The 15,968-nt window shown below is 46.6% G+C and overlaps 2 protein-coding genes across 2 annotated transcripts; one reads left to right on the top strand and one right to left on the bottom strand.

Annotated features, from left to right (window-relative positions):
• Positions 1-1,199: 1,199 nt before the first annotated feature.
• Positions 1,200-3,897, bottom strand: LOC139306717 (adenosine receptor A1-like). Its single transcript, XM_070930668.1, has 4 exons — positions 3,693-3,897; positions 3,414-3,548; positions 2,897-3,081; positions 1,200-1,938 (listed from the first exon to the last, which is right to left on the bottom strand). The coding sequence occupies exons 1-4, from the start codon at positions 3,873-3,875 to the stop codon at positions 1,200-1,202; spliced, it is 1,242 nt and encodes a 413-aa protein (XP_070786769.1). The 5' UTR covers positions 3,876-3,897.
• Positions 3,898-6,559: 2,662 nt separating this feature from the next.
• gtf3c3 (general transcription factor IIIC, polypeptide 3) lies at positions 6,560-15,649 on the top strand. Its single transcript, XM_070930729.1, has 19 exons — positions 6,560-6,652; positions 6,871-6,946; positions 7,123-7,484; positions 7,570-7,693; positions 7,837-8,028; positions 8,593-8,758; positions 8,862-9,009; positions 9,176-9,332; positions 10,849-10,949; positions 11,225-11,396; positions 11,911-12,113; positions 12,898-12,999; positions 13,178-13,310; positions 13,424-13,649; positions 13,737-13,791; positions 13,922-14,057; positions 14,471-14,595; positions 14,723-14,875; positions 15,029-15,649. Exons 1-19 carry the CDS (start codon positions 6,560-6,562, stop codon positions 15,149-15,151), a joined length of 2,847 nt encoding a protein of 948 aa, XP_070786830.1. The 3' UTR covers positions 15,152-15,649.
• Positions 15,650-15,968: the final 319 nt, after the last annotated feature.

Raw genomic sequence — 15,968 nt, 5'->3', positions numbered from 1 at the left:
TTCGTTTGTTTGTTTCCCCCCCCCCCCCATTTCTAACGTTTGTGTTCCATTTCTCGCATCGTTTTTTCAAAATAACGCGTCAAATACTTCACAACATATCAGATTCCACCAAATATATGCCTTACTACTGTATTATAAAAAAAATGCTTTACTGTATATCAATAAAGCACGCAGTTATGTTCACTTGACTCTCCTCTTTGATTGGCTGTTTGTTGTGTTCATTTTTTTTTTTCAAGATTCAAATAAGCGCAGGGGGAAAGTAAATGCACAAAAAAAACAATTATTTTGAAAAGCTGGTGCAGTTTAGACATTTATGTGCATATAAACTGTGTTATACAGACCAACGCATTTATTGAACTTTTATGTAGACACGGCAAGTACACAGAGCACCATATAAAACTAAATCAAACGCTCAAGACAGAAGAGTCCATTCTTGTTTTTCTAAAACAGAGGAAAACTAAAGCGTTCCCTAAAACTGAACATCAGACGTCAAACCAATTGACCCATAACGTCCTCGTCACTTCTTAAAGTCTTGGTGGCGTTTTTAGATTTTTAGTCCAACCAACTTTCTACAACTTTACACACACACATCCTCCCTGATTTTAGTGGAATGTGTACACTGAGATCAATTTAAAAGACTCGAGGTGGCTATAAAAATGTGACACGTTATCTGCTAGGGCGCCTTCCATCCTTTAAAGCCACGTTACTGTTTGTTTTTTGTTGTTGTTGTTGTTGTTTTTTTGTTCGCCACTTGGGGGCAGTGCAACCTTATAAAAGTGATCCGGCGAATCATGGCTTATTTACACATCCAGCGGTCACGGATCAATATTGGTATTCGTCTGGAGTCATGTTTGTGTCCACATGATGACGTTTGTGAGTCAAAGACAAAGAGGAAATGGTTCTAAATATATTAACTTGTAAACTTTTAATAGAAATGTTTCGTTTGTAGGTCGAGCCCCGAGTCCTCATTTTATTGGACCCCTTTAGGTGAGTATCTGTGCAGAGACTTTCCTCTCGCTATGTTTCAGTATATTGAAGTGTCCCAAGTATTGGCTGCAAGGAATGATGGGTAAAAGCTGAAGGTGATGCAGTCCCAGTCCTTGTGAGTCACTGCACACTTGGACTTTGATCAAAGTTACTTTTGGCCTCTTAAAAGCTTGCAAGTCCTTTTGTGACCCCCCCCCCCCCCCGCTGCGGCTCTACTGGTGTTTCGGCCCAGCGCTCCACACTCCTCTCCACATTCCCATCAGAGTGTGTCGGAACGACCTCATCCTGTAGGCGTACAGGATCGGGTTGAGTGCGGAGTTGGCGTGTGAAAGCAAAATGGCCGCTAGTGTGAGCGTCATGGGCACCTCGCACTGTGGGCAGAGCAGCAGGATGCAGTTAATGAGGTGGATGGGCATCCAGCACACCATGAAGAGGAACAGGACCAGGAAGAGGGAGGTGGCCTTGCGCAGCTCCTGGCTGGTGCGAATGCTGGATTTGGCCTTGTTGGACTCCCCTGGGCGTGGGTCGGCGGGGGCGCAGCTGGAGCAGGAAGATCCAGCTGAGGCGACCCAGAGCCCCGGCTTTGTAAAGGCAGCGGTGGTCTCGGTATCAATAACGGACCCGATGCCAGCTTCTTCCCCAGCCCTCAGTCCGGCCTTGCATTTTCCCGAAGGCCTGGTTCCTTTTCCCGTCCCCGTGTCTGCCCCACCACCAGCGCCTCCCGCGGCGGCCGAGCTCCCGGCGTCCCCCGTCCCAGTGCTCCCGCTGGCAGCGGCTCTCGCGTCCTCTGCGCCCCCCCTGGCCACGGCGATGCGTCTGAGCTGGCGGCGGACGGTGAGGAAGATGTGGCCGTAGATGATGAACATGGCCACCAGCGGCACCAGGAGGCAGCAGAAGAAGTTGAAGTACACCATGTAGCTCATGTCCACCACACATGTGAAGATGCAGTAGCTGGAACCACAGGGAGGTGTATATTTCCTGCTGTCATTCATTCATTCATTCATCTTTCCATTTTGATGCCCCCTGTTTTCGTTCATTCTCTTATTCATTCAGTCATCTTTCCCGTCATACATGCTGTACAGTGTACGGTACATAACATGCATATTTTTCTTTCTTTCATTCATTCATCTTCCTGGAAATTTTACGTTCATTCAATAATCAATATAATTGTAGAAGTCATTTTGCTGCCCTAATCCATCCATTCATCCATCCATCCATTCATTCATTTAATTTCCCTGCAATCTTGTCATTCATTCATCTTTCCATTTTGCTCTTCTTAGTTTTTTTTTTTTTTACCTTCATTCATTTTAATAACCCTGTCTTCTGTTCACCCATTCATCCTCTTCTTCAGTCGTTTTTCCATCCATTCATATATGTCATGCACACGCCATTCATTCCTTCATTTGTGGATTCATTTTCACCTGAAAGCTTCCCATTCATTCATTCATTTCTCCATTTGTGCATGCACGCATTCATTTTCCTTCAATCTCCCCCATCATTTTTTTTTTTTTTTAATTCATTCAGTCATCTCTCCATTTCGCCGTCCATACACACATCCAATTTTCATTCACTCTCTCATTCGTCAAACTTTCCTGCAATCTTCCCACTTAACTTTCCCATTTCGTGTCACACAGACGTCCCGCTTCCATTCATTCATTCATTCATTCAGCTCATTGCATTTTCCTGAGAGATTTCCATTCATTCATGTAGTCATGCCATTTTCCTGACTTTGATTCATTCAGTCATTTACCCCCCCTGTAATTCGTTCATGAAATTTCCTTGCCTTTCCCCCGTTCATTCATTCATTCATTCATTCATTCTTTTATTCATTCCATGCATTTCCCTTTTTCTTGTCACCATTCACTCTTTTATTTGCCCACTCACCCTCCCTCCCTCCCCTCCCTCTTACTCAGAGTCTGCTGGCTGTCTTCGCCAGTCCATGAGCGGCACCGAGCCGGAGACGGCTCCCAGGCCCCAGGTGACCAGCAGGGCCAGTCGGGCGTTCGCGGGGCTCATGACGCGCTGGTACCGGAAGGGCAGGAGGATGGCCATGTAGCGCTCTGCCGCTACTGCTAACATACTCAGGATGGAGCTCTGGAAGAGAAAGGACCGGACACGGGCCGTGTAAAGACACCGTTCCAACACACTCTTGATTGGAATGTGGACCACTGAAGTCCATTTACCATCATAAATTAAATGTATTAACAATGAAACACACGTTTCAGCTCCCCTCCCCGCCCTAATAATTTTCATACAGTCCCTAAATCAAATTGTACACCAAAGAGCCGGTCAAAGTGACGAGGCTTTTGGCTTCACCAAGTGGCTCCAGCTTTTACACCTTGCTGACATTGACCGGTTTAGTACGGGTGGTGCTCTTGCCCTGCAGGAATCCCACCTGCAGTCGATCGCCAGGTAAACGCTCCTACCTGCGTGAGCACCATCAGGATGCTGAGCAGCACCAGGCAGAGGGGCAAGTCATGGCGAGGTCGACCCAGGTCTGTCAACACTGCGCAGGGAATGGCCACCAAGCCCACCAGGATGTCCGCCACTGCCAATGATACCTTCACACACACACACACATGCATACAGACTGAAACACACTTTTGGTCCTTTAGATATCTCAACCCGCAGAATTGTAGATTACAACAGGAGTCCCAAATTTCATAAAGGGATTAAACAGACTTTGCGGAAACAGACATCCCCACCAGGAAGTAGTTGGTGACCGTGCGAAGTTTCTTGTTCCGGGCGACGGCCAGACAAACCAGGAAGTTGCCTGTGATGGCCAGCGCGGCGATGATGAGCTCAGTGGCGATGTAAAGCCCTTTGAAACTGGGCTGGTACTCATACGGCATCTCTGCCGTGCAGCTGCCAGGAGTGGCGTTCATCATGAGGAGGGGGTCCACACTCGTGGAAAACCTGGAAATAAGTAAAGCACTCATTGCATACTTACAACCAGAGCTCATATGTGTTTTCAGCCTAATGCGTCTCAGTCAACATGAGTGCTTATAAATGCACTGTAATTCAAATAAAGCCGCTGTTGTATCTGTCTCCCAGGGGAACAATGGCCGCGTGGAAGACATGTGTGTTCTTTCCACCGCGCTCCCGTTTTCATTTTGGAATCGGCGTTATTTGTCCCCTGCTTCCGAGAAAGACGCCGGTCACGCAGGCCGAATTCAGCTGAGGAGGAGAAGAGATACGGAAGGAGAGAAGAACAGTGGTTGTCATGAAGCCGGGGGCCCCCGTGGCCTTTGTGCCGACCAACTGAGCGGTGAAAATTGTTCCTGATAAGGGACGAAGACAATGACACGCAGACACACCAAAAACACAGGCCCAAGTGTTCACTGTTTACACACACTGATAGGGATTCAAACCTGCTGCCTGGTGCTGTGCACAGGATTAAGTGAACTAAAGAGACTCCACAAAACAATTAATTAGGGACTGTCCACAAATGATTTGGGCTTCAGCCGCTGCGACGTTTTTGGCTCCGTTCATTGGTGGAACAACAGAGGGGGGGGGGGGGGGGTGAATCTGAAGCTATTTGGATCAGTTCATCGTTTCCATCCGTTTTATCAAGCGGAGCAAAAAAAAAAAACATTGGCTCGTTTCTCCCGTGTTTTATTTCATTTAATGTAGAATATCTTACGGTTTTGGAGACATTTTAAGACGTCACCTTGGCATTAGTACCGGTGTTGGGCGTCGTTAACTATTTTGTGGACTTTATCGTTTAATAAATAAAAAAATAATAATCGACAGATTCATTCATAAAAAAAAAAAAACTATTATTAGTTGCAGCTTTAATTATAATTATATATAATGATTAGAGATCAACTTTATGTACTGTACATGTTAACTCCCATGATACAGATAATGATGTCACAGTTCTGTTATAATGCAGATTAAATAGAAGGTGACTTTAGCAAAAAAGAAAAAAAAACAAACAAAAGCGGTCCACCTTTTCTGACCCCGCCTCCCCTCTAATCACTTTTTGCACAGTCCCTTAGAGATTATGACAAAAACAGGCACAAACTGCGTAAGTGTTTTGTTTTTGGTGGATGAAGCGGTGCAGGTCTGGACGTGTACTCACCGGGCGCTAGGCTTCAGGTGCAGTCATCACGCGGTTTGGATAGGTCCGGACCATCCGGGACACCAAAACCGTGTGAGGCTGGCGGAGCAGAGGGGATGAGAGTTCACTGATGTGCCGAGAGGAAACTGGGAAAGAAACAGGAGGAGCATCGACTGCTGGGATGAAACCATCCCCTCCTCCACTTTGTCCACCCCCCCCCCCCCCTCTCTCTCCCTCTCTTCTTTCTGTTCCCCCTCTTTCTTGCACGGGAGATTAAAAAGATAACGCACAGAATACGTCAAAGCACGGGTCCGTTGAATGGACAGCAGCAGTTGCCACGCTGGCTCTGGACCCGGGTGAAATGGAAAAGCAGATATGCTTTGACGTAAATCTTGACAAAAACAAACAGGTCATATTGAATCTGAACTCATGCGCGCTCGAGCCGCACTCCCACATTGTAGAACTCTTTGTGATATTTCAGCGGGGAACAATGGACGAGGGAGCAACAAACACAATGGGAATGAGTGTACTGAAAAAGTGGCCGTGACACAATGGTTTATAACATAACTATTATCCGCAATGTGTGCTTAAAGTGTCATGCTCAAAGCAGGACAATGTGTTACACAATTATATATTACATTATTAGATTGTTATGACTGATGCATTTATGTGTAAGTAGAATTTTACTGGCGTAGTTCATTTTAAATAATAAGCCCAACAATTTGCACTTTATTTATACTGTACATGCTATAGTATACTGCTGGGCAGCGTTATGCAAGCTTATTATTATGTCCTATATGCAAGATCTTAATTGAGATCAACTAAAACTGTAGGGAAGTACGAAGGAAATAAATACTCAAATAAAGTCCTTCAAATTTGTGCAGCACTTGATGCTAAATAAGCAGCTTTGTGAAAGGACGCAAACTAATATATTGTATGATTCACGAGATGGGAAGATGAAATATGAGTGTTTATAACTAAATGACCAATTAACCACAAGGTCCCCCTCCAGACATGTTTTAAGGCATTAAAACGAAAAAATGAATACATGCCATAGTTTATTTTCCTCCACATTCTCTTTATACCTCCCGATATTAAGCCAGATTATAGATATTTTAGATTCATATATGTTTGATGTTCCAATAAATGTGTCTTCATTTGGTAAGGCTGAGCTCAAGACCCCAGAACAGTACGCTGTGTGCTTTCTTTTCAGTCACCACTAGATGGCGCCCAAACAGTGTCTATCTCATTGGTTGGCTCTTATTTTGATAACGCCAACCCGGAAGTGTTTTTGGGGGTTTTTTTTTTTGACAGTGACTGCAGGTCAACGTGCCGGCGACTGCAGTTCACCTGAGGTCCACCAGTCAAGCGTGGAGCGTGTCTTCTTCTCTCCTCAGTTTACATCCCGCGAATGAAGTTACTGCTGGGAGCGTTGATGTGACGCAGTTTCCCTGAGGACGCGTCGGTCAGCGTCAGCCGGGTGGACACGGACGCACTTGGCGGACAGACATGTCTGGCTTCAGCGCCGAGCTGATAGACTACCTGGAGGGTAGGATAACTTTTGAGGAGTTTGACAAGCGGAGAGATGAGCGGAAAACCAAGGTATATCACAAATGGCGGTTGAAACATGGTAGCTGGGTATCTTGGCGAGTTAGCTAAACCGGCTCGGAGGCAAAGCTAAGTTAGCGCCGGTTAGCTAACGCGGCTAGCTACCTTTGCATTCTGCTATTTACTACTACGTTCTTATTGCACTGTTAGCTCTGAACATTGTCCATTCTTACTTAGGTGACATGAAGTTAACATTTCCTTTCCTCTCCCAGGAGTCGGAGGTGTCACCTGAAGATGTGGAGGGGGATGCTCAGCCCTCCACCTCCGCACAAATCCCGGGGAACGTCGGTAAGACTGCCGCCTGTTGGGGTTTTTAAATATGCATTGGCGCTAACGTGTGATGGCTGGACAGTAAGAGGGACACTGTTTGAGTTAATTATATCAATAAAAAACAAACAAATATAAACTTGTTCTTGACTTATACTAATACACACACTAATAACCCTCCTCTCCTGTCCTGTCAGAGGAGGGAGTCAGCCCGGGGGTCCAGCTGGCCTTCGCCTCCATGCTGGGAGAGATGCCACAACCTCCGTCTTCAGAGGAGGAGGAGGAGGAGGAGGACAGCTTGAGCTATGTCGACGATGAAGATGATGAGGATTACAAGGTGGAGGAAGAGGAGAAGGCAGAGGTGGCGGAGACGGAGAAAAAGCAGAGGCGAGGGGGGAGAGGACTAGGAGGAGGAGGTGGAGGAGGAGGGGGAAGGAAGAGGAGGAGGAAGAAGAAGAAAGAGGAGGAGGAGGAGGATGAAGAAGAGGAGGATCTGGCGGTGGGGGACGTGTTCGCGCTGGAGATGGAGCTGAACCGAGAAAACAAGAAGATGATGAGGGTGAGGAGGAGGGAAGGGTGTGATGATGGTGTGTTTTCCCGGTGTATTAGGTTACGACTTTTTTTGTGCGCGCGTGTGTGTTCAGGAGCGGCGTCATCGCAGCAAGCTGCCCCGAGCTCTGAGAGGCTTGATGGGAGAAGCCAACATCCGCTACGCCAGAGGAGAGAAAGAGGACGCCATCCTGATGTGCATGGAGATCATAAGACAGGGTAGGAAACAACTTAGGTCTTCATTTTTTACGTTTATATCTCCGAGACGGACAAACAAGGCTAGCTGTAGCACAAGAATGAATGTTTTCAAAATCGTCAGCGCCAAAAATTCCAGTTTCAAATCTAAACGGATTCTCTTCCAGCTCCTCTGGCCTATGAGCCGTTCTCCACGCTGGCTATGATCTACGAGGATGACGAAGACATGGACAAGGCGCTGCAGTTCGGCTTGATCGCCGCCCACCTGAACCCCTCGGACTGCGAGGAGTGGATCCGACTGGCAGATATGTCCCTGGAGCAGGACAACATCAGACAGGCCATTCTCTGCTACACAAAGGGTCCGTCTTGATCAGATTTTTAAAAAAAAACGACAATGCAGCTGTAATATATCAGAAATATATATTTAAGTACAATTTAAGGTACAAACTCCACCCAACCATCCCTATCCCACACACACACACGCTGGGGTGTGATCACACACCTAAAATAAATACACATTCAACAGGAAAAAATAGGGAAAAACATAACAAACAAACAAACAAACATAGGCAGGCAGGTACGTACTGGGATTAATCGGAGGGCAAGCGGTGTCGCGCATTAAAATGGGTTACAAAGGGCTGCCATGTGTGAAAAAATAAATCTTTTATTGTCTCAAGTTTGAGAAAGAACGTGACATCTTTAAGCCATTGGGATGTAGAAAGACTCTTGGCAGAGTTCCAGTGTAACAGTATGACACGTCTGGCTGTGAGAGACGCAGCTCTTCCTGTTTTAGTTAGATTTATTTGATTATTTATTTCTGTCGAGGTTTCTTACACGTGAAGAGAGTATTTGTCGTTGAGAAAACAATCTGCAGATTATTAACCAGCAGATATTAATGTACTCCATTCCCTCTCGTCCCCCAGCCATCAAGTACGACCCCACCAACGTGCGCTACCTGTGGGAGCGCTCCAGCCTCCACATGCGCCTGGGCGAGCACAAACACTGCATGGACGGTTACCGCAGGATCCTGTCGCTGCTGCCGCTGGAAGACGGAGAGCACTTCATGCAGCTCTCCAAGGACATGGCCAAGTACAGGACGCACACACAGAAACCGGGTCCACGCTTTCATGCACAGAGGCAGTTGCACCGGGCCTAACGCTGTGTTTCATCTATCTGTGTGTGTCCTGTGTAGGAGTTACTACGAGAGTAATGACTTGACCTCAGCTCTAGGCGTTATAGAGGATGCTCTGGCGCGACACCCCAGCCTGGTCAGCGATGACTTCATCAACATGGCAGCTGAGCTCTATATCTCCAACCGCCAGTACAACAAGGCCCTGGAGGTGCACCTCTTTGTGTGTGTGTGTGTGTGTGTGTGTGTGTGTGTGTGTGTGTGTGTGTGTGTGTGTGTGTGTGTGCGCGCACTGAAGCAAAAGCTTGCTTGTGAGCAAATGAAAGGTGTGTTATTGTCTCAACGATATACTTTTGCCTGCGTGGCTTTTTCCCCAGGTCTTGGTCCAGTTTGCAGGCGTGACTTTGGTCCGAGCCGAATCCAAATCGGACTCCACGGAAGCGGCGCAAGAGGAGAAAGCGGCAAACCAGACGACTGAGGAGCAGGAGAAGAAGAACGAAGGAGGCCCAAAGTCGAAGACCGCGGAGGAAAGCGGTGAGTCACCGTTTGTAAAATATAAATATTTATACAGTATAATAACATATTGTTGTTAAAATGAGTCATCCCACTTCTGCATTTTCATGAGGAGCTAATATGAGGGAAAAGTAACATGGAATATCACGGAAATAACTGTTTAACTGTTTTTTTAAATATTCCAGCCCTCCTGGACCTACATCACGAAGTGGGTTTGCCAGCTAGCTTTGGGCTCAACTAAAGTTTGGATCACCATCACCGGTCGTTCTGAGGATTAGATCAAAACCTGTCGAGTCAATGGACAGAAGTACCGAGTTTACATTAAAGTGACAAATAACGAAGAGCAATAAAGGCTTCAGCTACATGATACCAGTTATCATGGATCCACCATGTAATCTAAAGGGATCCAGACTAGGGCTGTATTGGAAACCGCCTGCTGTGCTAGCAGTACGTGCTGATTTGGCCCAAAGTGTAGCATGTAGTGTGCAGTATGTCCATAAATCTCCAGTATGCAATCGGACCGGTCTCCCTCGCATGCTGTGTCCCACAATGCAAAGCACTGGCGGTGGGTGGTTTGCCATTAACGCTACCTAAACTTTCACCTATTTCACGTCAGCAGTCCGCCAAAATCTTCTTTCTGAACACATTTGTGGCGAGAAAAAAAAAAGCAACCCAGTTACTGAATCTTCACTCAATATTCAATCCACAAGGTTTGTATCGTACCTGGCGTGATTATTACTTCCTCTCTCCAAAACCTTGAAACTGGCTAAGCCTCGTGGGTCGTATGTAGTCGACGGTTTCCAATACAGCCCAAGTTAAACTTGCTCCATGATACATGCACTCTAGTGTTACTGAAGTAGCTAAAGTAACCGTAGCTAGCTTGTTGATGTTGGCCGTCTTTCTCTCTCATTTCTCATTCACAGAGGGGCTGAAAATACTCTGAGGATAATAAATTGTACATTTATTATTGCCCTGAGGAGCGTAATGTTTTTTTAAGGCCCTGTTTTTAGAAGCAGTTGTCTTTTATTAAACCCAAGAGACGAGCACCGACACTAAAGCGCTGCTGCTCATTCATTAGATCGTGATGAGCTAATTCCTTTAGAAAGCCCAACCCCGGGAGGACGAGTCGACAGTTTTGAACAGAAGGAAGCAAAAAGAAGATTTTGTCCTGCGCCCAGTGTGTCTATGCTGCATTGTCTGTCTGTCAAATAATGTGTCGGCACCAATTAACCCAGTCAAATTTATTCCACCCCGACTGTACAGAGTGGAGAAAACAAATCTTTCATCCCTGTCCTGTATGTGTGCACTCAAACTTCAACTCATTTATTTTCAACCTGGAGTCACACGATTTTCCAAGGTCCACAATTGTGTTGTGTTGAAAAGTAGCTCAGACTAATAATCTTTTTCTGTCACAACTCCCACACTCCTCTCCATCACCAAAGAAACTACCTTCGGAACATAGTAACGCTGATTGTGTGTGTGTGTGTGTGTGTGTGTGTGTGTGTGTGTGTGTGTGTGTGTGTGTTTGTGTCTCCAGGTGAAATTAAGGATGTGCAGGTACCAGACAGTGTCCCAGTGGACCTGAGAGCCAAGCTAATGGTCTGCCTCATACACCTGCATGTCTACACACCCGTGGAGGTAAGTAGGTAGTCTTTAACCAGGTCTGACTCAAACAACCAATCAGGGTTAGCGAGCAAGTTAACTGGCCTATCACATTGACTCTGTACAAACAAGGGCTTCTACAGAATCCCTGATTTCCCTGATTGGTTGTTTGATTCAGACTGGATCCAGTTTAAAAAAAAAAAAAAAAAAAAACTAAATACAAAGGGGCACAGGCAGGGTGCTTTTACTTTTTGGAGAGAAAATGGCAATAAACATGTGTCTCCATCACTCTGTACCCACCCCACTCATAGGGACTAGTGTCAACGCTGATGGAGCAGAGTCCAGAGGAGATTGGCGACTTGTACCTGGATGTAGGCGAAGCCTACCTGGAGGAGGGCGAGTACATGTCTGCTCTGCCTCTGCTGTCCGCCCTCGTCATATCCGAGAAGTACAACCTGGCTGTCGTCTGGCTCCGACACGCAGGTCGGACCAACAGCAAACCTTTTAAAGTGATTTCCGATATTTTAAAGGCTAAGGTGAAGTAAACATTCAGGGCGCTTTTAAAGTCAAAAAGAAAACTGAATTATCCACATTTATCCTTTTTCATGAAGAGGAAAACTATTTTTGGACATTAGTGGCAGCAGCTTCTAAGCTTCAAGCCTCTTGGCCTTTCCCATCGCAGCAGTTGGCTGACAATTCAAGGCGGCTGTTGCTAGGAGACACGCTGTCAGCCGCCGCGGCGTGCCACTGACAGCAGAACACGGCAGCCCTGCGAACGTTAATGCAAGACGCCGATTTGAGATGTTGTGCTGAAGCTAGCAAATTCGGCTAGCTTAGCTTCTAGTATTTTGTCCATTTACATCAGTGAGGGTAGGCTAAATAACAAACGCCTCTCTGTATAACACCATTTATTGCGGGACTATGCAGTTAAGGTGTATGATTTGAAACGACCCACACTGTCGCATATGAACACCTTCATCACTTCCTTCCCTCGCAGAGTGCCTGAAGGCGCTGGGCCACATGGAGGCGGCGGTCGAAAGCTACACCAAGGTGGTGGAGATGGCTCCACAGCACCTGGAGGCCCGCCTCTCCCTGGCCACCCTGCAGCAGCAGCTGGGCCGGCCGGAGTGCGCCCTCAAGGCCCTGGAGTCCATGTACGACAGCGACACACTGGCACAGGACTCGTCGGCCGCACAAAAGGCAAGTTCCATGGCCAATTTGGAATAGTGTGGAATTTCTCGGGGTGTTTTCCAGACTGGAAAGGTTTTTTTTAATTTGCTGTTGTCGTTGTTGTCATGTTCCAGGAATATACAACATTTTCCAGTTTCTTTCTCGCCACAAATCCCACTTATAGACATGCTTATGGAAGCCCATTTCCAGCAAGCAAACGAAACAAAATGGCCATGATAAAAAAAAAAAGAATACTCATAATAAGCCCAAATTATGAGATACTACTTGAAAATTAGTAAACCCGCATTTTTGGTTTACTAAACCTACCAATGTCCAATTAGCTGTGTATGTCATACTTTACAGTGCCTGAATTGGACCAAAAAAGGTGCCAGTACCCTAATTCAGCAGTTGCAGTTACCCAGCTTTTTGCCATTTCTTAATCCATTTTATCAAGAGACGCAGTTGCGACCAAACCAACAAGCAGTAGCCAATCAGAGGCATAGTAGGGGCGGGTCTGCGTCGAGTGTTTAGGGTGCGTCCACGGACTCACCAGGAGCTCACGTGGACAAAAATCAGAAGGCCCCAGGTACTGAGTACCAGCCCATTTCAGGCACTGATACTTTGTACTTACTATCTTAAGTTTGACAATGTTTTTTATTTTACATCCATGTTTTTCTTTTCCTGTCCGGAATGGGCTTCCATACTTTCTTCATGCTGAACACTTCAAAGCCTTCTTGTTGAGCTCTCCTAGTGTATGAAAGGGTGTTTTGCGTATGCGTTTGTACTCATGCCTCTATATGTGTTGTGGTTGTAGGAATTAAAGCTGCTGCTGCATCGCTCCACGCTGCTGAAGACTCAGGGACAGACCCAGGACTACCTGGACGCTATGATCACCATGATCTCCATGCTACTTAAGGTAACACCCCCGCATCTCTACAACAGAGCCACGTTCATGGGAAATAAAGGTTGAAATACACCAACATTTTCCTTTTTAAAGCATGTGGGGGGAAAAAAAACACAACAACAAATAAATAAAAACTCCCTGTGTCTGACAAATGATTAAAATAATGTGTGTGTGTGTGTGTGTGTTCTAGGTGGCCATGCAGCGAGCTCAGGTGTGTGTGCGCTCTGTAACCGTGTCCGGCGAGAATCACCTGAGGCTGGTGAAGGCCAAAGCCGTTTTGCCAGAGATTGCAGACCATGAAGCCGCCTATCTGGACAACACAGGTATGGATAAACATATATGTGTGTGTGTGTGTGTGTGTGTGTGTGTGTGTGTCAGTCGTCATACCTGGTTGCCTGGCTGATTCCTGCATGCGTTTTATGCTGGTGCGTCCCAGGCAAAACCAACGTCCTGTCTAAAGAGGACTGGTGGCAGCTGCTGGTGAGCTGCGTGCTAACGCTGTGCGAGGTGCGGCGCTACGAGGAGGCGGAGCTGCTGGTGGAGTCGGCCATGGAGTTCTACTCCTTCTACGACAACAAGCCCCGGCGGAGGGAGATGGAGTTCTTCGGCCTGTCTGCCACCATCCTCGACCACAACTACTACAAGGCCTACAACTACATCAGGTAGAACGCGTTTCCTGACGTGTGCGGCTTTGTTGTCGTGAAAAGTCAAATGTAAAATGTGTCTTCTGCCTGTTTTTCTCCCAACAGATTGATGCTGATGGAGAACGTGGATCTGCCTCAGCTTTGGAATATCTTCAACCAGGTGCGCGTTTTGTCTTTGTGTGCAAAAAAAAAAAAAAAAGTGTGTCTTTTCACAAAGCAACACAAGCTCAGTGACAAAAACACACTGACACGCTGTTCCTGTGCGTGTGCTTTCTCCCCCCCCCCTGCAGCTGACGATAACCTCCCAGCACCAGCGTCACCATCGCTTCTGTCTGCGGCTGCTGTTAAAACACCCCGACAACCACGCCTTGTGCGTCCTCTGCGGACACAACGCCATGGTGTCGGGGAGCTTCAAACACGCTCTGGGTAACAAAACCGACACATCCGTTCTGCACTCAGGCTTAGCCGCAAAAGCACAGAATGGTTTGAAAAAATGCAAAAGATAAAGGCAGCAAAGTTTAGAGGACTCTTTTTTTTGTTTCATTTGCCAGCAGTATGGACAAAACAGACGGCGTTTTAAAGGGTTTAAATTAACCTGCGTTCATAAACCTGATGTAACTGCAACGGGGATTTACAGCTAACATGGCTAATGCTAACATAGCGGACATCACTCTTCCGCATCTTTTATTTATTTGGCTTTAATCGTCCATAGCATAGTTTGCGAGGTCGCAGGAAAGGACGGGAATAAAGAACAGAAAATGGAGTTTATTCAAATATTTTTTTCCCCCCACGGCATTCACCCAAACGTTTTTCAAACCAACCTGTGGTTGCGTCCTCAGGCCAGTACGTTCAGGCCTTCCAGACCCACCCCGACAACCCGCTCCACAGCCTGTGCGTGGGTCTCACCTTCTTCCACATGGCGTCCCAGAAGTACGTAGCCAAACGACACACGCTGGTGCTGCAGGTACGCCATTTATGCACCCCTTTTTTATTTATTTATTTATTTATTTTAAGCTTTACAATTACGCAGCCTAGTTTGTTCTTAAATATATGTGTGTGTGTGTGTGTGTGTGTGTGTGTGTGTTTTTCAGGGTTTCTCTTTCCTGTGGCGGTACGTGGAGCTGCGTGGAGAGTGCCAGGAGAGCATGTACAACCTGGGCAGAGCGCTGCACCAGATGGGCCTCACACATTTGGCCATACATTACTACCAGAAGGCCCTCACGCTGCCTGCACAGAAACTGGAGGTGCGTATACACGCATAACACACAATCCTCTTCTTTCTCGCCAGTTTTTGTGCACGGACAATCCTCCAGTCCACCTCCCAGTAACGCGCTGTCCTCTCCTTGCCTACCCCCCTTTCTCTCCTCGTCCTCCCACCGCTCGCCCCCTCCCTGCAGGGCATCCCTGACGACCAGGTGGACCTGAGAAGGGAGATCGCCTTCAACCTCTCCCTCATCTACCAGGCCAGCGGGAACATGGAGGTGGCCCGCCAGCTCATCAACGCGCACTGCGTCGTTTGAAAGCGCACACCGACGCCGCACCGTCCGGGGCCAGCATTTTTCCGAGTTTTGAGTGTCGAGACCCGGATGATAAAAATGATTTATTCACGAATAAACAGACGCAGAAATAAATGTCCAGCTGACCAATCGTGCTTTACAAGTGAGGTTAGCACCGCCTACCTCATTAACACAAAGTAGAAATGTACGAACAATCAATCGACATTTATTTGTCTACTGTATTGTGCATTTATTTGTTATTCCATTTATTTATACTTATTTCTGTATTTATTTGCATTTCTGTCTCTGCAAAACCTATGGACGTATATCACATCTTTGACACCATTGTCGCAGACACAGTAAATATCTGAGACTCAAGTAGTAATTGATCACTTTCTCAGACGTTGTTTTCCTCCAGGTTTTCTTGTGTGGGATTGAATTTGGTTTGTGATATTTGTACATGTGCGCACGGTGCTAATGCTGTTGTAAAAACTTACCAATGATATGTTTATATTTTTTTAAAAAGTCATAAAAAAAAATGTTGCCTTGGACATGTCTCTCTTTATTTATTTATTTATTTATTTGTTTTAACAGTAATGTGACAAAAAGATGGACGGACAGACTTTTTTTCTTTTGTTGTCGCTGGGATTAAGGCGGTGGGATTATTTGCCAAATCCCTCCCTCACTCCTGCGCTAACCGTCTGCTTCCATCATGTTTCCACCCGGTGTCACTGCACTCCATCTAGGCCAGGGGCGGGACAAGCTTTCTGGTGGAAGGGTGGGGGTGGGGGGTGTCAAGTCACAGACTGAATACTATAACCAGTAATATTGTTCATAAACA

This window comes from Enoplosus armatus, chromosome 24, assembly GCF_043641665.1.
Source record: "Enoplosus armatus isolate fEnoArm2 chromosome 24, fEnoArm2.hap1, whole genome shotgun sequence".
Classification (NCBI taxonomy): Eukaryota; Metazoa; Chordata; class Actinopteri; order Centrarchiformes; family Enoplosidae; genus Enoplosus; species Enoplosus armatus.
Note: the sequence above shows the minus strand (reverse complement) of the source record. Positions and strands in the feature narration are given on the sequence as shown.